This window comes from Notolepis coatsorum (assembly GCF_963971535.1).
Source record: "Notolepis coatsorum genome assembly, chromosome: 1".
Classification (NCBI taxonomy): Eukaryota; Metazoa; Chordata; class Actinopteri; order Aulopiformes; family Paralepididae; genus Notolepis; species Notolepis coatsorum.
This window is the reverse complement of record NC_140165.1, coordinates 136,797,777-136,825,496: the sequence shown is the minus strand read 5'-3', so window position 1 is coordinate 136,825,496 and position 27,720 is coordinate 136,797,777. Positions and strand designations below refer to the sequence as shown.

The 27,720-nt window shown below is 43.0% G+C and overlaps 1 protein-coding gene across 1 annotated transcript in view; it reads left to right on the top strand.

Moving 5' to 3' along the window:
* frmd3 (FERM domain containing 3) overlaps positions 1–27,720 on the top strand; it is a gene marked incomplete at its 3' end in the record, with an annotated part of 254,619 nt that overhangs the window by 129,501 nt on the left and 97,398 nt on the right. Inside the window, exons 5-7 of the mRNA XM_084314149.1 lie at positions 13,119–13,216; positions 23,716–23,839; positions 27,018–27,105. Coding sequence (XP_084170275.1) covers positions 13,119–13,216; positions 23,716–23,839; positions 27,018–27,105 — 310 coding nt within the window. The remainder of the gene's footprint in view (positions 1–13,118; positions 13,217–23,715; positions 23,840–27,017; positions 27,106–27,720) is intronic.

The following is a 27,720-nucleotide window of genomic DNA, read 5'->3' as shown; positions in this document are numbered from 1 at the left end:
CCTTTGCAGGGCTGTACGCTAAGCTTTTTCACTAGGGGCACACTTGCCCCTAAATGAGAAATTTAGGGGCAAAAAATATTTTTTAGGGGCACATTTTTAAATAACAATTTTACCATTATTTATATCGATTGTTTTTGATTAAAAAAAAAAAGAAAAGAAATTATTTTATATAATTTTTTTTTAATAAAATATATATATTATATAATCATACTTGTAGTTGTATTATCTGCGAGACATCGCCAGCACGCAACAAGTCTAAATGCTCGCTATATGCAACCAGCTCCACTGTCTGTGTGTACTCGAGTAGCCTCCAGCTACGGCCAGGATTCCCCGGAGCTGCAGCTGGACCCTATACTGTAGCCTCCAGCTACGGCCAGGATTCTCCGGCGCTGCAGCTGGACCCTATTGACTATATTCAGCGTGCCCTCAGCTCGAATACGCATCGACTCAGTGTTATAAGACATTGATATCAGGAGCTATCTGAACTATTTAGTTTAATGGGACGTTTCGTTTTGAACAGTAAGCTAACGCGAGCTATCATGCACTACTAGACTTACTGGAGCATTTGTTGATAGCTATCAGTAGCTAGCCGGCTGGCAGGCTCACCGAGGTCCCAGTGTCCCACTAGAGACTAGTGTTTACAACAGCCACGGGTGCGGGAGGGAGGAGGAGCAGCAGACGCCGCAGCTCTCTCCGTGTGTCTGAGTTCAGTTCAGTTCGGCTCACTATAGGAGGTCGAACGCGTCGAAAATATGAAGCAATACTAACTTTACTTTTCTTCATAGCTAAATCAGACAGTCAGCCAGTCTATCAGAGTGAGTGCTCAGTCGATTGTTCCCGCTGATCATACCTGCTGAGTGCTCACTGCTCAGCTCGCGTGAGTGACGTCATCGCGTCATCACACGCCTTGGATAATTTAGGAGTGAAATGCGAATGCAAGGCTTGAAAGCACTACTCGCAAGCCCGCCCCCAGATAATATTTACCAATCGCAACGGCCAATTAAAGGGGCAATTCGCGACGATATCATCGCAGTGTACAGCCCTGCTTTGGCTAGAGGTTCGTGACCATCTCCCTGACTCTGACATAGTATCCAGAATAGCCATTTGAGCAGCAGATGCAGCCAACTCAGCATCCATTTCAAGTTGCTGCCTTTTCCTCCTTAACACTTCATTATTCCTCCTTAACTCTTCCTCTTGATCCTCCAGAGCTTGTCTCTCCTTCAAGTACACTGCTTTCACCAGCAGTGATGCTCTTTTAGCCTCTGCTATGAGGCGTTCAGAGCTGGCACTGCTACCACTCTGTCTGCTGCCTTGCGAGCGTCCAAAGGAAGTATTTGAAATGCTGTCATCTGGTTTCACATCATCATCCACTGGTTGCATGTTGTCTGTGACCACGTCCTCTGTGGGTGCACTGACAGTGTGCATCTCCTTTGTGTGCAAATCCTCTGTGGCTACACAGACAGTGTGCACCTCCTCTGTGTGCACCTCCTTTGTGTGTGCACAGGTTCTGGGTGCACTTCACCCACAGTACTCGTATTTGCCATATTTTGTGCCAGCCAATTTTCAACATGCATGTGGAAGCTCTCCAACGTTGCTCTTCTTGACCCAAACCAGGCAGTTTGTATTGCACTTTGATCCGGGGCCATAGGCAACACACACATGAATTCATTTTGTACACCTTTGGCTGTCTCACACAGCCTAACATATTCACACAATACACCTTGTACCCCTGTCACGTCAGTATTCTGCATAAATACCTCCATCATTTGCAACAGCTTTTTTGCTTTATTTAATTTATCTGATCTTTCATTTTGCAATTTTCCCAACCTTTCATTTAGAACCTTATAGGTCGGTTTAATTTCCCTTTTTCCCATTGTGACTGTAGATCATTGGCTAAATGATTATCCAGTTTGACTATTGTCTGCTAGGAGCCACCGTACCGCGGGTGCGACTGCGTACAAACTGCCTCGCTACTATGAACCTGTTCTCACCGTCACGTCACAACTAGATGTTTAATAAACCTACGGTTTGGTATACCCAAGTGTGTTCATTGACTCACACGCAACTGAGGTACATATTAACACAGTTTACAGTGACACTTTCCACATTGTGACACTCTGCCCCGACGAGTTGGTCACCATTACTGTCATGATTGTCATCAGAACCGTTCATGTTGACAATCCGCAGTGAATTGATTGAAACAGTAACGTTATGCGTGGCACGCACGCAGGATTCAATCCAAAGTCAACGGTAGACTAGAACGCGCAGTCTTTTTAAGCTACCTATGCATTGGAATTTATGCTCGCAAAACGCAAAGTTGTGTGCACACAATTACAATGGCCAGTAGCAGGGTAGCGCTACCACATACCTCGGCTTGTAGCCTACCACGGAAGATGTTGGCAGCTGACGTTGGGTACCGTTGGCTGTAGTTGGGAGCTCTGATGAGTGGGTTTGACGTCTGCGGCGCTTCTCCGCTCATCCGTGTTGACATCCACACGTGGAACTGCGCTGCAAACAAATCCCACGCCGTCCTCAATGCATCAGCTCCGTGCCAGCATCAAAGTGAGGCTGAAACGCTCCAACGCTGTCCTCAATGTCTTCTCAATGAGCAACGTTTTTAACTTATAACTTTGCTCTTCTTGCTGTGGTTCCCAATGATCCACCTTTGACTAATGAGCCAGTTTTTGACTAATGTGAGGGCCTAACTTGACTAAACAAAAACAATAAATCTATAAAGCCCTGAGGAGGCTGATACCGGCTAAAACATATAGTTGACGCGTCTGTTGCTCATGCTGGGTAATCGTCCGTTCCAACAACACCCCAACTGGGTTTATTTACCACATAATTACCGAATGCACAATTTGCATGTGATATGAGTAAACGCTAATACCTTCAAAAGAACAAACAAACACTATACACTACAAACAAAACGATAACCAAACAACGTGCAGTGTCGACGTGACGGTCAAAAACTGTTGGGCTCAGCCGGTAACCAAACACACCTGGCCGTCATCAGTCCAATTACCCACTAAGTAACCACGTAAGTCACCTACCGGTGAGCAATGGGAACTGATGCCATAAACCCAATATCAGGCATGGCTGTCTACAGGCAGAAATCAACACAAATACATAAATACAAAACAAATGCATAAAATATAACAGATGTCAATACAACCATGTAAATTGGCTCTTACAGTACCCATATGCCTCTGCATTTGAAGACCACTCTCGAGCAAACACTGCAGACATGACGATGTTATGTAACCAAAATAGTAAAAACAGACAGAATACACAACATGCCGTAGTTTTCATGCTTTGAACATTTTAATCATAGCTACAATGAAAACAAAGATTGTGGTGAATGTTGTGAAAACCAACGAGAACGACCCAAACGTCAAAGTACTGCTCTTGTGATTAGTCGAAGATTGCCGAGGCATATGGGTATTGTAGTAGTTACCATGGAAACAAGTAAAGATGACAATATAAAACACATTTTCTCAAAGAGTAAGTTCAAACATTTACCTTTATTGGTTGTAATAGTATTAAATAATCTATACCTCTGTCAAAGATTATAAACCTACACAATATGGCTTGGCTGTAATACTGTTATCACCCTGTAAACTATGCCTGAAAGGAGAGAGAGAGGGGGAGACAGAGGGGGAAGGCTACAATCGGGGAGAATCACAGGGTCCCCAGGGTTCGTTGGATGGAAGGAAGGAGTTGAAAGCTTGTTTGCGTGAGTGTGAAGCTCTCTCTCTCTCTCTCTCTCTCTCTCTCTCTCTCTCTCTCTCTCTCTCTCTCTCTCTCTCTCTCTCTCTCTCCTCTCAGGCATAGTTTACAGCAGTGGTGCCCAACCAGTCGATCGCGGGCTGATTTCAAGTAGATCTCGATTAATAAAATTTGATTATAATTTTTTTTATTTTAAATTTTTTTTAATCAACTCTGCCTCTCCTTGTTAACTACAACATGCAATGCTGTTTGTTATTTAAGATGAGGTCGGACTCGGCACTGACAGATTTGTGTTCATTATGCTGCTTTTATAAAGCCTCAAATGATGGCTTACAATATACAATTTTGGCTGGTAGCTCTCGGCTAGGTGGTAAATTAAAAAGTAGATCTTGGTTCAAAAACGGTTGGGCACCCCTGGTTTACAGGGTGACAATTAGGGCTGTTTGCCCGACATGGGTTGTGTTTCCATCTTACACCTCCATCTGAACTGTTGGATCTTTCCATCCCTCCTTCTCTTCTTCCTCTCCCCCTTCTCTTCTTCATCTCTTCTTTCCATAATGCTCTCCTCACCTCCATTCCTTCCTTCATGTAAAAAAAATAACACATATGTAATATCTTACGTGATTTATAAGACTCTGCGTGTGTACGTTTTATCTGTCACATGCCAGTTTAGATGTAAGCTCATGTTAAGGTATCCTGATCATATAATTGGGGATGTAGTGGAGCGTAAACCCACCTCAACTCAGCTTTCCCACCTGTTTACTACCGGTCCACTACAGGACGTCAGGGGAAACACATGTGATACTGTGAACTGTGAAAAGCCTGTTAAATTCACAGGTTAAATGAATGTGTTTTTTCCCACATGGAAAAGCCTTGCTGCGCTCTCTTCTTCCTCCATCTGAATTCTGGGAAAGCTACTCTTCCTTTCTTATCCCTCTCTCTCCATCACTTCATCCCTTCCTCCCTTCCCTGCTGATACCACCTCTCTCTATCTCTCTCATCCTTTCTCCTTCTCTCTCATACTTTCTCCCTCTCATTCTCTTCCCTTATTTTTAACTATACACGTTATTAGTTTTCTATACTAAAATGAACATGCTTATGGTAAAATATCAGTGTGAAGAGTAATTTTAGCGAGTGAATTTAGTTAGTCAAACGTTGAGTAAAAGTTAAAGTGTTGAATCACGCTGGCAGAGAAGCGCGCCCAGCGCCATTCAGTAAGAATGCTGGTTTTTCTATTGTGTAGATCGATTTGTCTATTCTTTCTCCATTTTATTGTACAGTATGGTTAAAAAGAGCAATGGTAATACAGTTTAAGAAATATTGTTGCTGTTAAATGTAGGTGCATAACTACTAGGTAAATTTGACATTTTACAAATGGTGTAGTTTTGATGTATTCTATTGTTCTATTGCGCTAGCTGTTAAAGGAGCAGTGCACATATTAAATTTCAGCATTTTTCAAATTGTGTAGTTTTCTAAGGGGACAATGCCCATTTGTTTGATACAGATGAAGCTCTTCAGATTCAGTTCCCTTCTACTGCTCTTGTACCACCCTTCTACCACTTTAGAACTAGCACTCAGGTGTTATATTTCGGGGGTGACTGAGCTGACCCTGGGCCCCCAAGAGAACAAAGGGAGGGTACTTGACTCAAGTGCTCTCCCAGAGAGGGGGTCGGGGCTCCTGCCCCCAGACCTCCAGAATATTTTAGAAGACAGGTTCTGGGCAGTCTGGTTTGGGGTACTGCCCATATGGAAGTGACTCAATGTGTAATAATAATCGTGTGAAAAAATCTGAAAAGATCGGTTGGAGCTGGGGCGATTGGGAATAATTCAAGTACATAGTGGGAAGCAGGCCCACTACGCTGAGGGGGATTTGCAAGGAGGGGGGCTGGTGGCTCAGTGACGAGCTGGCCCTGGCTCCCAAAAAACAAATGGAGGGTACTTAACTTAAGTGCTCCCCCAGGGAGGGGGTCAGGGGCTACTGCCCTCAGACCCCAAGATAATTTTTAATAAGTGGGTTCGGGGCAGTCTGACTTGGGGTACTGCCCATAGATTAGTGTTGCAATGCATGATAAGTAAACAGTGAAAAAAGCTAAGGAATCGGATGGAGCTGGGGCGTTTGGGACAAATAAAAATGTAAGATGAAAAAGTCTCCCCAGCCTGATACACTGTGGGAGGCAGTGGAGGTGTGAAATCTGGCCCGATCCAGAACAATAGGAGTCACAAAATCAGTTTGGCCCGTGGAGTGGTGGAAGAGTGGTAGAGGAGCAGTGGAGGTTTGAGTCTGAAGAGCTGTATCTGTATATTGTTGTTGTTCTATAGTGCTAGTTGTTAAAGGAACAATGTGCACATTTTCTGTTTTGTTTTGGAAGTGTAGTACAAATATTTGTTAATTGTGAAAGTGAGTAAACATGTAAGTAATGTTTGTATATATATATTGTGCTTGAGCATTACAAATCTTGGACTTGAAGCCTGCATCGTGACCACTTCATTCCTTTCTACCTCCCCTTATAGGCGCATGACACCTACATCCATTACTTCACTCGACAAATATCCATTTACGGTCTGATTTAATTCCCAACATGTTTCCGCTAAATAAAAGTGACGGTTCGTTGAGTGAAAAGAAGGCAGTTGTAGCAGGAGCCCTCACTCTCTCTGATTGCACCTGCCAATAATGCGCCAATAAATGTGTCTTGTTACGCTACTGTTTGACTGTTGTAAAAGGCGTGTGCGGGTTAGAGTGGCTCATGGCTTGAATGTGTTAAAGCGAATTGCGGTGGCTGAGGTGGGATGGGCTTTGGTTCACCTCTAGTTTACCCTTGTTGTCCTTACGTGTACAGTATGTCCATCCGCTTATTCATTAGTCACATGTTGCGGCTAACAATAGGGGACTGTATCAAGTAGGCCTATGGCTGCCCCATTAATGAGGTCACCTAGTCCTTCTAATCGCAATGAAAAGCATCTACCACATTCACGTTTGCTGTTAGCTAACATTAATGCTAACATAGCTACCAGACTGAATGACAGCTATAACTGTAACACCAACTAGGGTTAGCTATAACATTTATGTTTGTTAGCAAACATCAGTGCTAACACTTGCTTAACAAGATGCTTTGCATTGTTGGATAGATGGACAACTGTATACTTTATTTTGACCTCTCTTCCCTTTTCACCTACTTTGCTCTAATCTACTGTAGTTACATTATTTTCACCTCTCTTTCCTTTCTCTACTTTGCTATATTCTACTACAGTTACTTTATTTTACCTCTCTTTCTCTTCTTTCCATCCTTTCTTTTATTCCTCGACCCTTTCCTCTTCTCCCTAATCGATCAATTGTGTGTTGTGTTGTCTCTGTCTGTACTCCATTCTCTCACACACACACACACACACACACACACACACACACACACACACACACACACACACACACACACACACACACACACACACACACACACACACACACACACACACACACACACACACACACACACACACACACACACACACACACACACGGCTGATATTAATCCCTGTCTACTGAGCCTTTCAGGCATTGTGTAGTGTGATGTGTGCCAGTGTATGGCAGCCATTGAGCCTGCGTAGCCCAAGGTTGGGTGCCACTGCTACACAGTGGTGGTGAAGGAGGCCATTTCCACCCTATATTCTAAAGCAATTTGAGTGTCTAGATCACTATATAAATGCAATGGTCATTCATTATTTCACACACACACACACACACACACACACACACACACACACACACACACACACACACACACACACACACACACACACACACACACACACACACACACACACACACACACACACACACACACACACACACACACACACACACACTTTCAGTTGAACTGTTACTTTCTTCAAAAAGCCCCATTAGACTAACAGTCATGTTGAGTGCTGAGTGGAACTTATTAAAGGCTAGAAGGCATGCTCTATGGGGCTTTGATAGGTGTGGTGTGTCTAAAAGTAATCTCTGGCAAAGCCTGACCAAATAAGTTACAGTATCTAGAACGTTTCTTAAAAGGTTTTTAACATTATATGTATATTCATCTCACAGAGGGGTCACAACCTCCAGGAACCACTGGACATGTCTCCCTCAATATTATATATATTATTCCCATGTACATACTTACTATGAGAGAGAGAGAGAGAGAGAGAGAGAGAGAGAGAGAGAGAGAGAGAGAGAGAGAGAGAGAGAGAGAGAGAGAGAGGGGGAGAGAGAGGATGATCAGAGAGACAGTGACACCAGGGTAATAGAGGAAGAGTGATTATCCTGTATTGAAGACAGCAGTTACAGCAACTGGGGATATATGGAAGATATGGAAGAGGATCAGAAGAGACAGAAAGGGTTGAGAAAAATGTATCCATCGTACTAGGGATGTCCTCATGCTTTCTTTATTTGGTCTCCTGTTCTATATCTTACATTTTCATCACAGAACAGGGCAGAACAGAAGATATTAGAGAACAGAGCAGAACAGAAGATAATAGAAAACAGAGCAGAACAGAAGAGAATAGAGAACAGAGCAGAACAGAAGATAATAGAAAACAGAGCAGAACAGAAGAGAATAGAGGACAGAGCAGAACAGAAGAGAATAGAGGACAGAGCAGAACAGAAGAGAATAGAGGAAACAACTGGAAACAATTTAGAACAGAGCAGAACAGAAGGTAATAGAGAACAGAGCAGAACAGAAGAGAATAGAGAACAAAACAGAAAAAATAGAGAACAGGGACAACTCACAGACTTGAGTCTCCATCTCTGCCAACAACCTGTCCATGCCTTTGCTCACCTTCGTCTATAGTTAAATGTCCCTGATGTTTCTCCCTTGGAGTCACGGAGACAACACTAAATGGCAAGCCTTTTGAGAGCTACTTCTATGATTTAAACTCAAAAGATGCATTTTGGACACCAGAAGCAGACCTTTGCTTACAAGATGACACTGTTGAAAAAAGTGTCTATAGAGCGGAACAGAGATAACAGATCAGCTTAGAACAGAACAGAACAGCTTAGAACAGAGAGAACAGATCAGATTAGAACACAACAAAACAGAATAGAGCAGCACAGGACAAATGAAATATGATGCGAGTATATCCTGTTATAAACCACCTTCTTGTGTGGACTGAATATCTCCCTGTGGATAGTAGCATTATTTGGCTGATCCCAGGGCCCTCATTTATCAAGTTTTCTTAGAAAACCTTCTATTTCCACACGTAAGCACAGAATTTAGAATGTGTGCACGCACAAAAAAAACGGGATTTATCGCACGTGCGTACACAGGTCCTACGCACAGTTGTCTTGATAAATATCACCTTGCTCCTAAGCTGGAGCTTGTGCACTGTTTTAAGTATTTGCATACCAGAACCGCCCCGATTAACCATATACGGTAATGGAACACCCCCATGAAATGTGGAAAAGTGGACTAAGCCGAGGGAAGCGTGTTGTACACGGTGATGTCGGATATTATATCTATTAACTTCCTAAAAGACCATTGCTGCCTGGACACCGCAAACACTAATAAAGACCATTAACCACTGTTTTGCCGTTGCCCGTTGGTGTCATTAATGCATGCTGGAATAAGAACGCCTTTCTTCATTTATTTTTAATATTAATAATTATTATAATACAATAAAAGACAGCTCCGTCTTTTAATACACATATATTGTACAGTAACGTCAAATAAATACTACAGTCCCCGCTGAAATAAAGGTTCTGCACGCACATACCAGCAGTGATCTACAGCATAAAAGATAGCCACTTTATAATACTATTCTGAGTAGATAATTCATCTGTATCGCAACAGAGTCACGGATCTGGTCGGGGCAGGTAGCATTATGTCGGGAAAATCTTTATGAAATAAACAAATGTGAATTAAAGAATTTAAAAACAAAGTTTAGCATATTAAATCGTTTTATATGCTTTCTGAGTAGATAATTCATCTGTATCGCAACAGAGTCACGGATCTGGTCGGGGCAGGTAGCATTATGTCGGGAAAATCTTTATGAAATAAACAAATGTGAATTAAAGAATTTAAAAGGAAGTTTAGCATATTAAATCGTTTTATAAGCTTATAGCTTTTTTCGTGCTGATTTGAGAAGGGTCCAGCTGCAGAGCCGGAGAGCAACTCTCAGGGCCAAGATAGCACTTATACTATTTTTAGAGAGACAGCAGAGAGACAGACAGCAGAGAGACAGACAGACAGACAGACAGACAGACAGACAGACAGACAGACAGACAGACAGACAGACAGACAGACAGACAGACAGACAGACACTGTTCCACAGTGTGTGTGTGTGTGTGTGTGTGTGTGTGTGTGTGTGTGTGTGTGTGTGTGTGTGTGTGCGTGCGTGCGTGCGTGCGTGCGTGCGTGCGTGCATGTGTGTGACTACTAGTCTAATAGTAGAGACTCAGCCCCCCCCCCCCCCCCCCCCTCTGGACCACCTCCTAGTAGAGACTTCTCTAGGAAGAAGATGAAGATGAGGATTAAGGCGAGACACTGCAGGTGAATAGGCAAATATACTTTTTTTGTTGATTTTGAGATTTTGTTATATTTTGCTTCCTAAACATGTCTTCTATGAAACTAGTGACAATAAAACGTCAATAACACACATTTAGTTGTTTATTTTACTTCATTTTGCCTTATTGCATCCATAAATGTCCACATATTTAATGGGGAAGTGCCTCATTTGCATATATAAACATACATTTCAGAAAACTTGTCTCTACTAGGAGGTGGTCCAGAGGGGGGGGGGGGGGGGGGTCTCTACTGGGAGGTGGTCCAGAGGGGGGGTCTCTACTAGGAGACTAGTGGTCACACACACACACACACACACACACACACACACACACACACACTGTGGAACAGTGTCTATCTGTCTGTCTGTCTGTCTCTCTGCTGTCTGTGTCTCCGGCTCTGCAGCTGGACCTTCTCAAATAAGCACGGAAAAGCTTTTAAGCTTATAGCTCCAATTTGGGTCCCAAATTGCGGTACAAATTAAGGAGGTGTCTCGGGTAGTGGACTCTAGTTTATATTATGTTCTCTCTGCAATTAGACTGCCCCTCATTCATTCATTCATCCCTATCTGATGCTATCTCTGAAAACAGTTCCTGCGAGCGCAGTCAGTGCACCCGATAACGCTATATATATAAACCTGCATTCATTCGGAGAGAAAGACCTATTCCACATGCTATTTAGGGTTTGACAATAATTACACTAATATCGCTATTTCACAATGAACTATAATGAATTACGGGGGTCATACAGAACACGTCAGTCAAGCTTATTTCCGCGTTGAAACTAATGCATGCAACTGATCTATGCCGTCCGTCTGCAGTCCCCATATTCTACCACAGGGCGTCAGCTAAGCATGCTCTGGGCTGTGCGCAGACATACGCACAAAGTCAAGTTCATGTTCAAATTGATAAATCCCACACTTTGCTTAGAAATGGTCGTACGCACGGGTTAAGCACATATCCGTGCGTACGTCACGTTGATAAATGAGGGCCCAGGTCTGTTTGACCACAGGTTCAAAACCGGCACCATGATGTTTCCTCTTTTCAAAAGGCCATGCTTTCCCTTTGCTTGGCCTTGGCCTGACCTGCTATGGAAGGCTTAGTCATGGAGATGAATATGATGTATGGGGGGCTGATCTCTGTGTGAATGTGCTTCAGATCTGTGCTTTGTGTGTACATTTTGTGTTTTAGATGCCCGTGTGAGTTTCATGTGTGTGTACTTTCTGTGTGTTTGTGTTTGGCCGTGCTTGCCCTTGGCAGCTACCAAATATAGCATGTGGCTATAGACTATAATGGTCCTGATATTTTGCAGATTTGCAGTACGTGTCTAGAGGACTGTCAGTGTGAAGGGCCAAGCAGTGTGGCATAGAAAATGTTTTCTGTTGCGCATGTCCTCAAAAGCATACTGAACCTTTTACCGTTAATCCTGCATAATATACTGTATGTATAATGTATAACAATATTAGGAAATACGGTTTGTGATATATGATAAAGTATGTCAAATGTATGTGTGATGTATGTATAACTGATTGAAGTATAAAATAAATTGTGCATGAGTATGTGTGTGTGTGTGTGTGGGGGGGGGGGTCTCTCCTTGAAACTTCTTCTGGAAACTGTCACTCTCAAAGTCAGGTATCCATAGCAACAAAGGTCTCCGGTTTCAACTCCATTGTTTTCCGTGGTCTCCGTGGTAACAGGACACCCATTAGCACAGTGGCAGACACTTTGCCTCAATGGAAGCCGTTTCCATGCCAACCACCGGTCTCCGCGCTGGTAGATCATGTCTCCGTGGCAAGCGATACCTTGTCTCAGCAGTCCCCATAGCAACAGATCCAGATCATTGTATGATTAACACCAGCATCAGTGTTGGTTTTATGGATTTCAACACTCCCAGGAAATGTTCTGAGTGCCACACTATACAGTGCAGTAGCCACTGCGTTATCATGACACATATCCAGATGTAATTCATTATCTACGGTTTGATCTGGAAATGCTCTGCAGTGTAGACGTGATACGGATTATACCTTTGAATGAATACAATGTACAATCTGTGTGTTTATGTATACAATTTTAACAACACAATTTTGCATGCTCAGCGTGTGTCATACTGTATACTGTAGGAGGTAGAAGATAGATAATAAGTATCTACATTACCTGGGTACTCAACAGATACATACAGCAGGAAAGTACAATATGCCCTACAGTATGATCTTATTATGGGTGCAGTAAACTGGAGACTCATTTTACAGAAGAAATAGTCAGCATGCCCGGTAATACTGTGTAATATATCATCAGGATTATATCATGGTAAGGATATGTACTGTAGCCTCTATTGAGACTCATTTATAGATATTCTTTATCAGTGTAGTGTAGTATGATATATTATCAGGATTGCATGGACATGTAGCCTCCATTGAGACCATTTTACAAAATAAATATCCTTCGCCTTTCAATGGACATACAATAGGGATTATTCTATACTATACTAGGAATGTATGATTTAACATGTTGACCTGCCCCAATGTAGCATCTTCTCGAGGCCATCATGGAGCTGGACTCCAAGCTGTGTAGCCTACAACCTGGGGGAAACCTTTTCCTGTGCATCTCCAATATTGTAACCTTGATCTGTTCTAATCATCTGACTCTCTCTCCCCCTTGTGTGTCTGTCTCTCTGTGTGTGTGTGTGTGTGTGTGTGTGTGTGTGTGTGTGTGTGTGTGTGTGTGTGTGTGTGTGTGTGTGTGTGTGTGTGTGTGTGTGTGTGTGTGTGTGTGTGTGTGTGTGTGTGTGTGTGTGTGTGTGTGTGTGTGTGTGTGTGTGTGTGTGTGTGTGTGTGTGTGTGTGTGTGTGTGATTCTAGGTATCTACTGTACCTCCAACTGAAGAGAGACATCTATCATGGCCGTCTCCTCTGTCCTTTTGCTGAAGCTGCCTACCTAGGGGCCTGTATCATACAGGGTAATGTTAAACCTCTATGTAACAACACATCCAGAGCAGGGAATGCAGGCAGGGAAAATGTACACTTTATTTATTTATTTTTATATAATTCAGTCAGACAACTCACATATTGAAATCTGACATATTTATTGAGAATAAATGCAAATAATATTTTGCCATCTAGGCTCTTGTTATCACTTCATGTGAAGTCATTTAGGACACCCAGATATGGTATTAGAGTGCAGTTGAAACACCCATAGGGGAACCATAGAGAACCATAGAGACCCATAGAGAATCAGAGGTGGACCATAGAGAACCATAGGTTGACCATAGGGAACCATAGGCAGACCATAGATAACCATAGGGGAACAATAGAGAACCATAGGGGAACCATATAGAACCATAGGCGGACCATAGAGAGAACTGAGCCTGCAGGTGGATGCTGGGGTGGAGATGGGAGCAAAAATACTCCCAAACAGAAGCAGCAGCAGAGTGACAATGTCAGAGAATTAGTTCTAAACATGATCTGAGATGAAAAGTTATACAAGTTATAAACATTATCTGAGATGAAAAATTATACAAGTTAAAAACCTTATCTAAGATGAAAAATTATATGAGTTATGAGTTAACCCTTTACCGGCCAAGTAACCATTTTTGGCCACTTCCCCATACAATATATTTAGCCAGGTGGGAGAGGGGGGATCTTTAATCTATGAAAAATCTACTTCTTCCAGCCAATCAGCACAGGTCAGGCTATGACACAGATATTGTCACCATCCCATCTGACCAATCAGGATAGACCCTGGGGATCTGCAACGTCCTTCTTTTCACCACAGCAAAAGAATGCTAATTTTTGCACCTGCTTCTACTCTTCAAAATCTATTATTTCCTCAACAAGTCATGGTGAATTGATAACATTTACTCATTTTTGCAGTTGAACAATCATTGTAAAGGATGGGATATGTGTTTTTTTGCATAGGATTAGTGAAATCAGGATTTGTTGCTAAAAAAGTGGTGAAGCCATAGACGGTCATATGCCGCTTCAGGTGAAGTGACATAGTGTCCATTTTTAGACATATGCCTGATGCATCTAGTCAGTCACACTTAGGGTATTACTTCTACCATGTAGTACCCTGTAGTGCCATGTAGTACCCTGTAGTACCATGTAGTATCATGTAGTATCATGTAGTACCATGTAGTACCATGTATTACCCTGTAGTACCATGTAGTATCATGTAGTACCCTGTAGTACCATGTAGTACCATGTATTACCATGTAGTTATATAGTTTTGTCCGCTATTCTTCTGTGGGCCTTTATCGGCTACTGTTGCCATGGCAACGCAAATTCAAGAAAACTCCCAATACATTTTATTATTTATTTTATGTTATGAATCAGCCTGCCAAGTTTCATAGATATGCCCCCTAAGGAAAAATATGCCCCATAGCCCCCACTTCGGTTAACCTTAATTTACAGGGGGGAAATCTATTTTTATAATTTTTTTATTGTAGATTTAGATTATTATTATAGACTTTTGAAATAGCACCAAAATAACATTCTAGGGTTGAAATTGTGAATTTCCAGGTATTTCAAGAAGTGACCAGTACAGGGTTAATGAGACAAATACGTTTGACAAATAAGTTCAAGTTCAAGTTTCTTTATAAGTTGTCATACAGAAATACAGAATACTTTGCATGAAATGCTTCTTTCTGTTTTGCTCCTGAGAGTGTGCTAGATAATAACAAGATAGTATAAAATAAGTATAATATAAGTATAAAATAGAAAGTCAAGAAGTCATGTACGTAAACAAGTGTAAACAACAAAATTGTTCAGTATACCTATACAGTATGTACAGCTGGTACAAAAATGGTGAGGTATAGCTTAGCTTGTGGTGCCACCTTACTGTCTATTATCTATTGTGAGGTGCAAATAAGGAATAAGGAATGAGAATGCTGTGCAATTTCCTTACCAATAATATAAATATAAAGTGTAAAGTGTGTTAGTGTCTAAAGTGGTAAAGTGGGTGCTACAGTGTGTTGTTTATTTAAAGTGAGTGTGTGTGCTGTGGGTGTGTTGATGGTTTGTTATTGTTCATTGTTCATTGAGCATCCTGATGGCCTGGGGATAGAAGCTCCTTCTGAGTCTCTCTGTGCTTGCCATGAGTCTCCGGTATCGCTTGCCTGACCGCAGCAGTTCAAAGAGGCAGTTGTTTGGGTGGCTGGAGTCTTTGATTATTCTCTTAGCCTTGCCCATGCACCACTTGTTGTAAATGTCTTGGAGAGTGGGAAGCCCACCTCCAATTGTGCGTTTGGCTGAACGGGCCACTCTCCACATCACATCACATTCTAGAACATTTGTGATGTCACAGTATGATGTCATAATCGAACATTCTAGAACATTTGTGTTCTATATATATTCAACAATTCTCTCAGCGTGGATCTTTATGTTGGGTATCAGAATGGGTTTAGAAATGGCAGGTCTACAATGGAATCAGTAGCTGTTCTAGACCAGGACATTAGACAGGCTTTTGACAATAAGGAAGTAGTGATAAGTGTATTTTTGGATATTGAGAAGGCGTATGACTCTTTGTGGAAAGAGGGGCTGCTTTTGAAATTGTATGACCTAGGAGTTAGAGGGAGATTGTTTAATTGGATAAAGGATTTTCTATTAGACAGGACGATCCAAGTACGTGTGGGGGGGCAAACCTCAAAAACTGTAAAAATAGAAAATGGCACCCCGCAAGGAAGCGTGATTAGTCCGGTCCTCTTCGATGTGATGATTAATGACATTTTTGGGCAAATTGGAAAAGGATATGGGTTGTCTTTATTTGCGGACGATGGGGCCATATGGAAAAGAGGGAAGAATGTTGAGTATTGTTTAAAGCAGGTACAAAGAGCTCTGGGGGATGTAGAGGAATGGGGAGACAAGTGGGGTTTTAAAATATCCGCCTCTAAGTCTAATTATATGATTTTTGGTTTTAGAAAGAGGGTGCCTAGGGGAAGGCTGGTTATGTATGGATCTCCCTTAGAGAGAGTAAAGGTGTTTAAATTTTTGGGAGTTTGGTTTGACGAAAGATTGAATTGGGCTGTTCATATAGAGAAAATCCTGGCAAAGTGTGAAAGAATGAATGTGAATGTGCTGAGAAGTTTGGCTGGGAGTGGGTGGGGAGCGGATAGAGAGACCACGTGCATGATATACCAGGCGATGATCAGGTCAACAATTGATTATGGTTGTTATGTGTACGGCTCTGCGGCCAAGTCTAATTTGCGAAAGCTGGATGTGCTTCAGTGCAAGGCTCTGAGAATCTGCTGTGGAGCTTTTAAGACCACCCCTGCTTCAGCACTATTGGTGGAAATGGGGGAGTTGCCCCTAAACCTGAGGAGAGTAAAGTTAGGGCTACAGTACTGGGCAAAATTGAGTGGGACAAGTCTGTCCTTCCCAGCTAGGTGTTTACTTTCAGGAGATGGGGATAAGTATAAACCTTTTTTGGCCAGTATTGATCAGTGGGCCAGGAAGTTGAGATTGCATCAGGGGGGAGTGGCGGAGCACACTCGGTGGCTATCAGTGCCATTTTGGCTAGTGCCTGATCGAGTCATTGAACTTAGGTTCTTGAAGGAGGAGGATAAGGGCGAGATTGTGGAGGAAATAGAGAGGTTCCTTCTGGAATCAGGGGCTCTGGAGGTGTACACTGATGGCTCTGTGGATCCTGAAAGTGGGAGGGCAGGATTTGGGTGGTGGGTGCCTCGGTTAGGGATCGGTAAGGGACAAAGAATATCCGATGGCAGCTCAGTATTTGTGACAGAGTTGCTTGCCATCCTCTGGGCATTGTGGTGGGTGGAGGAAGTGGGACCAAGCCAGGTGATTATATGCTCTGACTCGGCTGCTGCACTGATGGCTCTGAGTGCAGGTGGGTCTAAAGCTCGCCCTGATCTCATTCAGGAAATAATGTTGGTTTTATATAGGATTGCGAAGGCAGGCTGGTCAGTGGAGTTTTGTTGGGTCCCGGGGCACGCTGGGATTGCGGGGAATGAGATGGCTGACTCCCTTGCCAAACAGAGCCTGGGAAGGGAGGAAGAGATAGGTATTTCAATGGGAAGAGTAGAACTCAGAGATAAGATAAAGAAAGGAGTTGAGGCTGAGTGGCAGGATGAGTGGGAAAGGGGGACCAAGGGAAGGCACTATTTCTCTCTGCAGCCTCGGGTCAAGATCAAGGTGGAGGGATATGGGTCAAGGAGTGATAGGGTGAAGATGTGTAGACTGAGGCTGGGGCACTGTGGGTTGAACAGTAGCTTGTGCATTGTGGGCAAACATCCAGATGGGGTGTGTGAATGTGGAGAGACTGAAACTGTCGGGCATGTCTTCCTAAAATGTGAAAGGTATAGGAAAGAGAGGGAAATCTTTTATAAAAGTCTGGAAGAGCTGGGAGTCTCTTCCTTCTCTCTTAAATCATTCTTTGGCATGGATAATGAGAACCACCAGTTGATCACAGAGGCAGTGCTGACATTTCTGCATGCTTCAGAGTTGTACCAGAGGATATAGCGTTAGGGTATGTATTAGTATTGGACAGGCAAGAGGAGCAGAGAAGAAGGAGAAAGTGTGAGTTGAAGAGGCCTAAAGATGGAACACCACTAGTGTAGTATAAGAAATGAGGAGGGAAGAAATACGCCAAGAAAGAAGAAGAAGAAGAAGAAGAAGAAGAAGAAGAAGAAGAGATCATCAAAAGAAGTGTGGAGGGCAGTAATACGCCACGATGCGTCTACTCTGCCGGAAATTCAAAAGAAGAAGAAGAAGAAGAAGCATTTCCTGGAATTTTTTCAGACTACAACATGAATCCAGACTGGTTTGACCCTCAAAATGGTCCACCGAAGTCAAACACATGTGGGTAAAGCCCTGTTTTTGATAGTGTTTTTTGTCTATTTCAGACGTGTAACATCCATAACGCAAAAATGTAACATCCATAACGGCACTTTTTTGTGATTCATTCCTTGAGAGGAAATGCCAGGTTTTCCTGAATGTGCTTTTTGGGTACCTCAAACCCTTCCCTACAAAGTGATAGTAAACATGTTAATCTTTGAAAAAGATATTCACAGAGTTTTCATCATGTGTTCAGTGAGTCCGAAAAGCTTGTCAATTTCCATAACATCCATAATGCTGTGTATTTTGTCACCTATCTCAAAATCCAAAAGGTCAAAACATTTCTTATTGCAGGCTCATCTTTATCTCAATAAGTGTAACTAAAATGTGTAAATTATACTTCAAACAAAGAGGTCATAATCGGACTTAACAACACACATTTGCAATGTAACATCCGTCACTTGCAATGTAACATCCATAACGGTAACAACACTTGTAAAGAATAAAAAAAATAAGACCAGAATGACTAATTGTTGCTAATATGTCATCTTTATAAAAGTTAGCTTTGCTTAGGAAGTTTGGTTGACATTGCATTCCAGATGCATGTTTTATGACAACTTTTCCTGGAAAACGTTATGGATGTTACATTCGCTGTCCCATAAAGGGGCATTATAACAGCATGCTTCACCTGCCAATGGAAAGACACAAAGTACATAATTGATTCACATATTGATACAACAGCCCTTCATGACCAAAGGTGAGGTTAGAAAAATACCTGTTGATTTTTTTTGCCATTCTGGCCATTCAGAAAGTCATACAATTAGGTTAATCGAAAAATAAATTTCTACATCATTGTGTCTCCTCCTGTAGTGTGAAAAAACATGCATTCTCATAAATATAAATATTACGATAAAATCTATTTTGTACTTCAAAATATATACCTTGATGATACATTTGAAATTGGTTTGGTTATGATCATGTTATTAAAATCTTTTCATGGTGAGGTTGACATTTGGAATTGCCCATATGTGGACTCCGAGGTACTTAAAACTGTTCACTCTCTCAACCGGTGCCCCATCGATGCTGAGGGGGCTGTAGTCCCTGACCCCGACCTCCTAAAGTCCACAATAATCTCCTTTGTTTTGCTGACGAGGCTGTTCTCTTGACACCATCCCGCTAGAACCTTTACCAATTCCAGGTAGGCCCTCTCGTCATTTGCAGAGATCAGGCCCACCACTACTGTGTCGTCAGCAAATTTGATGATTGTGTTGTTGTTCCGCTGTGCCACACAGTCATGTGTGTACAGGGAGTAGAGGAGGGGACTCAGAACACAGCCCTGGGGGGCCCCTATGTTGAGAGTGATGGATGAGGAGGTGCAGTTGCCTGCTCTCACCACCTGGCCTGCCAGTCAGGAAGTCCAAGACCCACTGGCAGAGGTCATAGTTCAAGCCCAGGTCCCTGAGCTTGGCTATGAGTTTGGAGGGGACTATGGTGTTGAATGCTGAGCTGTAGTCGATGAATAGCATTCTCACATAGTTCCCCTGCCTCTTGTACAGGTGTGATGCTGCTATGTGCAGCACATGGGCTATGGCGTCCTCCGTGGACCTGTTGGGGCGGTATGCAAATTGCAGGGGGTCCAGGATGTTGAGGAGTGAGGAACAGATGTAGCCCTTTACTAGCTTCTCAAAGCACTTCATGACTATGGAGGTGAGAGCTACAGGGCGGTAGTCGTTGAGGCAAGCAGGCTTGGATTTTTTGGGTACAGGGATAATGGTGGACTTCTTCAGACAGGTGGGGATGACAGCCTGTTCTGAGGACAGGTTAAATATGTCAGTGAATACCGGGGCCAGTTGGTCGGCACAGACTTTTAGGACGCGGCCGGGGATACCGTCCGGTCCTGCTGCCTTCCTGATATTCACTTTCTTAAGGGTCCTCCTCACCTCATGTTCTGTTAACCTGAACACTGAGTCTCCATCGGCAGTGCCCCCCCCCCCCCCCCCCTCCATTGCAGTGGTTTGTAGGCTGGTGTTGTTATTCACAGCCTCAAACCTCGCATAGAAGGTATTGAGATCATTTGCCAGTTGGATGTCACTGTTCAGCTTGATGGAGGTGCCTTTGTAATCTGTCATCGTTCTGAGGCCCTGCCACATACCTCTAGAGTCAGCCTGTTCATACTGAAGTAAAATTTGATCCCTGTAGCGCCGGTTTGCCTCAATTACTGACCTCCTTACGTTGTATCTCGCCACCTTGTGGTCATTCATGTTGCCTGTCACAAGCCCAGCATTGTAGGCTGAGGTGCACGCTTTCAGAGCTTCGTGGACGGATTTGTCTACCCAAGGCTTTTGGTTCGGGTAAACTCTAATTGTGGTAGTGGGGATTGTTTCTTCTACCAAAGTACAAACAAAGTCCAGCACTGTTTCCGTGTAGTCATTTATATTGTCTGTGTTCTCGTGGAACACGTTCCAGTCTGTGCACTCTAGCAACGTGACCTCAGATTCCACAGACCAACGCTTCACTTCCAATGAAGTCCAATCACGGTTAAATTCAATTTCAACAATGCCCTGTCTTTTAGCATGATTGAAAACTACTGCAGGGATGGTACTTTATAAACTGAATAGTTTTGTAAAGCAAGATGCTGTTTCAAGATGACTGCCAGACAAGGACATGCCTACATCATTTCAAAAGAACATATTTATAAATGTTCTTGACCCAGCAAAAAAAATTATGAAAACTCCAAACTTTATTTCATGTATATTGATATTATTGTGTTATATTGTGTCTAGCTCTCTCTTGTTCCAGAGGCCTCCCCACCCTGCCAAGCCTTAATTTTGGGGTAATACTGCCATTCAGATAATTTTCACATTAGGTACAATTGATTGCATTGGCCAGCTTTCACACTAGTAATGTTGTTCAATGGTGTACACAAGAACAAGTAATGGAGACCACCTTTTCAAGTGGACCTGGGCTACGGTTAATTGGTAACGGGACACAGTGTTCACACTAATCACGCTCCGGGGTTTCGCAGGGTGTTATGAAGTCGTATGGCAGTGCTAAATTTGTCTCACCAACGTCTATGTTCAATATTTCAGCGACACATATTTCACCATCTAAAAATAGCCAGTTTGCCTCTTAATGTTTCACATCTACGGTATGATGATTTGTCATCTTTTTTCCTTTTTATTTTTTTACCCAGTTGTATGCCAGCACTGTGTGCTTTCTAATGGATTAATAACCTCCTAAAACACTCCAGTATGTTTCCTGGAGGGAGAATGTGAGGAGTCACAGAGGGAGGTTCCTCTTCATTAGAGCGGGTACTCATCTGTGACCGGTCCTACTTAATTGCCACCACGGTAACTGATCTGATCGTTGTCATCCATTGAGAGCACTGATGTTGCCTATGAAAATGCAACCTTTATCCTGTAACTATTATACCATTATGATATTGGGCGACAGTGGCTCAGGAGGTAGAGGGGTCGTCTGGTAAGCCGAAGGTTCCCGGTTCGATTCCTGCTATGAGGTTGGCACCTTGCATGGTTGCCTACGCCGTCGATGTGTGAATGGGTGAAATGTATAAATAAATATATTTATCTATAAATGTATAATAAAATTGTAAAGCGCTTTGGATAAAAGCGCTGTATAAGTGCACCATTTACCATTTATATTATTCTAATGTACTTTATAGTTTAGGAATGAAGATGCAGGAAGGCTGAATAGAATAGAAATGATGATCTGGATTTTCTTTAATACAACACATGCCTGATACGTGTGCAGCATCTTGTAGGGAGAGATTAAGCGAATGTGCACTGTGCATGTTCTGTAGTCCTGAATCTGACTGGTTGTGGTGATAATGTCCTCTGAACCCCCCCCCCCCAGGCCTACTCAGACACCCCAGAGAAAGGCAATGCTGTCGTCAGACTGCTCCCTGAGCAACGGATCTGAACATACTCAGCCCCGCTCAAACGCACCCAGAGTAACCCAGAGCGATGCAAGCTGACACCGGACACACCATCTCAAATGCTCGCAGAGTAATAGATCTGAAAACTCAGCCCTCTCCTGATCTCCTTTGCCTTAGTCCAACAGCTACTACCACACTTGTTTGCTCAGTATTGATGTGCACTGACAATCATATGAAAATGCACAAGAGAATGTGAGTAGACCTTGGGGAAGAGGGAGAAAGTGAGGGATTTGTGATACAGCACAGTTGCATCGCAGTTCGATTTACAATCCTAGTTTGAACTTAACTTTGATCTGGATACAGAATGGAATTAGCTCAGCTCTCACATAGGCTAATCCTACTGCCTGATACATGAATCAGTGTACTACACTGACACTCCGTCTTTGCTTTGATTGGTTCATATCCCCAGAGACGGGAGCATCATTGGTTGAGTTATCACACCACAGAGTGTGTCACGGCCTGTTATTGGCCGCTCTGATTAACGAGGTCTGGACCCTGTCCCCGCATTTGTAAGGGTGTTAATTAAAGTGCTGCACGATTGGTTCAGGATTATTGTGTAATTAAACTTGAGGCAGTTTTCATTAACGTTTACTAGGACGGATCATTAAGAACTGATATGAGGGGGTGCTGTCTGTGAATGACACAGAGGTGTGCTTTACATAGGGCTGATGGAAAATGTGTCTCCAAACAGGCGATTGTTCAGGAATTGAGGAAAAAAGTGACATCAGGCCAAGGAAACTATAAAAGAAGGAAAGGTCATAACATCAGAGTACCATCGTTCTATGCTCTGCTTGGTGCCAGTTCTATTGAAGCCTGTATTCAAATTCAAAATATACAAGCTATCTGAGGAAATATATCAACCAATATATCAAACGTTAGCTAGTCAACAGTGTAATAAATTGCAGATGATGCTGACATCCAATGTAATAACCTGTTTAAATGAGGGTCATAAAAGGTAATAAATTAGGATAATTCTGATCCCATTCAACTGTCGGCCACTACACAATGATGTAATGACCCTTCCTTATTTTATAGATTCTTTGCATCAGGCTGAGTGTATGTGTATAAGCTTTCAATTCAAGCGTAAAAAAAAACTCTAAAGGGATGTAACTGGGCGTTCATCATTCTAACACTATCCTCTCAGTCCACGCAGCAAATAGAAATACTTATCATTCAGACTTAGCACATTTGTTTGACTCATGGAAACAGATTTCCTTCCAGTTGCCTTTGCACCCTGATGCATACACAGTAGCATCTCCATACTTGAGCTCTATTTCATTATTCAACTGGCAATTTGACAGCTTTGTTTTCAACATTAGACTTTCGCCAGCTGACACCTCGTTATTAATCAAAGTGTGGGTTGTGTTTGTCAGTCTCGTAAAATCCAATCCAAAGTCCAATTCACTTGGGGCTGGTTCGTTATCCCCACACAATCAATTAAAATTTAAGTAAAAACTTGCAAAGAGGACTACTCTGCTGTGAAAGAAGTCAGTGAGCATAGGGGAGTAGGCCTATAACTTCTATACCGTACAGGCCTGCGTTGACGTCATTTACACTGGGTTACTAGATCGCCGTTTCCTTTCTCTGTAGAATATTGGCACCATAGATTGGGGTGAGTTGCCTTTGAGCATTATTACTCAATGACAATGATTTACTGCATGATGAAATTAATTGTCTTTTTATGAATATTGTGATACTTGTCTTTCCCTCCAGCTGAACTAGGAGACTATGACCCAGAGGAGCACCCATCAGACTACATACGAGACTTCAAACTGTTCCCCAAACAGTCCCTCAAACTGGAGAGGAAGATCATTGAGATGCACAAGACTGAGCTCAGGTAAGGGGGGTCAGGGGCAGGTAACGGGCAGGTAACAGGGGCAGGTAATAGAGTCACGTAACAGGGGCAGGTAACAGGGGCAGGTACCAGGGGCAGGTAACAGGGGAAGGTAACAGGGGCAGGTAATAGAGTCACGTAACAGGGGCAGGTAACAGGGGCAGGTACCAGGGGCAGGTACCAGGGGAAGGTAACAGGGGCAGGTAACAGGGGCAGGTAACAGGGGCAAGTAACAGAGGCAGGTAACAGAAGCAGGTAACAGGGGCAGGTAACAGAGGCAGGTAACAGAGGCAGGTAACAGAGGCAGGTAACAGGCAGGTAACAGGCAGGTAACGGGGGCAGGTAACAGGCAGGTAACAGGCAGGTAACGGGGGCAGGTAACAGGCAGGTAACAGGCAGGTAACGGGGGCAGGTAACAGGGGCAGGTAACAGAGGCAGGTAACAGAGGCAGGTAACAGAGGCAGGTAACAGGCAGGTAACAGGGGCAGGTAACAGGGGCAGGTAACAGAGGCAGGTAACAGGGACAAGTAACAGGGGCAGGTAACAGGGGGCAGGTAACGGGCAGGTAATAGAGGCAGGTAACAGGGGCAGGTAACAGGGGGCAGGTAACGGGCAGGTAATAGGGACAAGTAACAGAGGCAGGTAACAGGGACAAGTAACAGGGGCAGGTAACAGGGACAAGTAACAGGGGGCAGGTAACGGGCAGGTAATAGAGGCAGGTAATAGAGGCAGGTAACAGGGGCAGGTGACAGGGGCAAGTAACAGGCAAGTAACAAAGGCAGGTAACAGGGGCAGGTAACAGAGGCAGGTAACAGGGGCAGGTAACAGGGGCAGTTAACAGGCAAGTAACAGAGGCAGGTAACAGAGGCAGGTAACAGAGGCAGGTAACAGGGGCAAGTAACAGAGGCAGGTAACAGAGGCAGGTAACAGGGGCAGGTAACAGGGGCAGGTAACAGAGGCAGGTAACAGGCAGGTAACGGGCAGGTAACAGGGGCAAGTAACAGGGGGCCTACTGTAGGCCCATCAAACGTTGTTCCATCGGGAACAGAACAAGGCATTGTGCATCTTACTTGCTGGCAGACCTACAGGAGGAACAACCGATCGATACCTAGTTGAGAATTGTTAACGCAGCTAAACATTGAAGCTGCTTTGGGTGTACAGTATAAAACACATACAAACACTGTGTGGGTTGGAGCATCAGCATTCCCCGTTGAACCTCCAGCCTCGGGGGCGTGCCCAGTCCCACCATGTGTGTTTATTTGAAACGGGGCTTTGGCTCAGTGATGCTGCGGGGCTCTTCCAGTGATTATGAGGCATAATAGACAAGTCTTTTATCAGCCTTGGCACAGACACAGCAGCTTCTGAGCAGTGCGTGCCCTTTGTGTGCCTCAGGGGGCACGGCAGACAGGATTTAGTGGGTGTGTGTAAGAGAGCGAGGCCGACAGTATGAGAAGGTGTCTATATGAGAAGGTGTAATGGGTGAGTGTGTTTATTAGCTGGGACAAGAGGGTCAAGAGACAATTCAGTTTGTGTGTGCGTGTATGTGTGTGTGTATGTGTGTATGTGTGTATGTGTGTGTGTGTGTGTGTGTGTGTGTGTGTGTGTGTGTGTGTGTGTGTGTGTGTACTTAGAGGTTTATATGAGTGAGTCAAGTGATATGTGATGTGTACACAGTATTTAACAAGATATATATGTGTGTGTGTGTGTGTGTGTGTGTGTGTGTGTGTGTGTGTGTGTGTGTGTGTGTGTGTGTGTGTGTGTGTGTGTGTGTGTGTGTGTGTGTGTGTGTGTGTGTGTGTGTGTGTGTGTGTGTACTTAGAGGTTTATATGAGTGAGTCAAGTGATATGTGATGTGTACACAGTATTTAACAAGATATATATATATATATATATATATATATATATATATATATATATATATATATATATATATATATACCGGTATATATATATGTGTGTGTGTGTGTACTTAGAGGTTTATACTGTATGAGTGAGTCAAGTGATATGTGTGATGTGTACACAGTATTTAACAAGATATATATATATATGTGTGTGTGTGTGTGTGTGTGTGTGTGTGTGTGTGTGTGTGTGTGTGTGTGTGTGTGTGTGTGTGTGTGTGTGTGTGTGTGTGTGTGTGTGTGTGTGTGTGTGTGTGTGTGTGTGTGTGTGTGTGTGTGTGTGTGTGTGTGTGTGTGTGTGTGTGTGTGTGTGTGTGTGTGTGTGTGTGTGTGTGTGTGTGTGTGTGAGTGTGTGTGTGTATTTAGTGGCCCCAGGTGTCAGTGGGTGTCAGGCTGTGTCACTCAGAGCCTTGGTCAAGCAGCAGCACTTAGAGTAATGAAGGCTGAACAGCGACATGTCCACCACATCCCAGGGTTCATCCGTCAATATGTATCATCACCCTCATGTGTACAACCCAGGCCATTCTCATGGTTTAAACCACAATTTTGATGCTGACCTATATGAAATATGTCAGTCAATGTGACATATTCATTTTGGACAAACAATATAATATGGACCTAAAATTAAATGGTTGACGTTTTAGCTCAAAATATACATTTAACCAGCTGGTTGTACTGTAGGCCTGCTTGCTTTAACTTAACCTTTTCTACCCAGCAACTAACCTAACCGTAGCCACTCCTCTTCCTTGTCTCGCCTTAACCTACCCGTGGAAATGTATATTTGTGAGGCCCATAAATAGTAGTGATAACAATTAATAATATAACAACATGACATGCTGAGAAAATAAAAAAAAATGCTGAAATGCTTCATTAAATGCCAATGGTTATTTAACAAGTCAAACATGCGTACAGCAAGTTTTTGAAGGCTAGGTCCTGTCTATTTTGCAACAGAAATGTTTTTCATTGCATATTAGAAAGGCTTTCCCTATGAATTGGTTATGTATTGCATGGTAATTGAGGCCCAGTGTTTTCTTTGAAATACAAACACTTGTGCATTTGCAGATTTCACAACGGTAATGGTGGTTTTCTCCTAACATATAGTTAAGAAAGGGGTGTATTTTCTTATTTGTGTTAACAATGTGGGGAGATATTAGTAGGAGGGCCAAGTAAATTTTTGTATCCGCTCCCCTACACTCCTAACCTCTCCTCTGCTCCTCTTCTTTTCTGTTCCTCCCCTCTCTACTCCTCATCTCTTCTCTCACTACCTTCCTCCAATCCTGCAGGGGGCAGTGTGCTCCGATGGCTGAGTTGAACATGGTTCAAAGGGCCCACAGCCTAGAGACCTATGGGGTTGACCCCCACCCCTGCAAGGTAACCTCAGTTAAATCAGAGAAGTAGGTGACGTGCATGCGTCCAACCTAAGTTATATGTATGTTCACTGTTGTGTGCAACTGTCTTGAAACCGATTTCAGGTCAGATTCATTCATAGAAACGTTTTTCTGTTTGTAAACAATGATGGTGTTTAGAGGCAAAACTCTGCCTGAATGACGCCACATGACATCCGACTGTTACAAGGGTGGGGGTGTAGGACCCAGGTGTAGGACCCAGGTGACAGTTCCTAGAGTGTTTATTAAAAATAACACAGGATACAAATACGCTTTTTTTCTAGCCAAAAAAATTATAAAAAGTTTTACATAAAACTACAAGACAATAAACAAAATAACAGACTAGACTAATACTAGACACTGAAACTCCACTAACAAAGAACAGACTAGACCAGGGGTTCTCAAACTTTTTTTATACCACAACCCCATTTTATTTAGGATTTTTTTTGGCGACTCCACACTTAATGTATCGCACAATTTCAATGTGGAATTAAGGAATATCAAAATAAAAGCACATGTTGTTGAACTTGATCATGCATATTTATTAGAAAATGTAATTACAGCACTATGTTATCAATACACATTTATAAAACAAGGCATA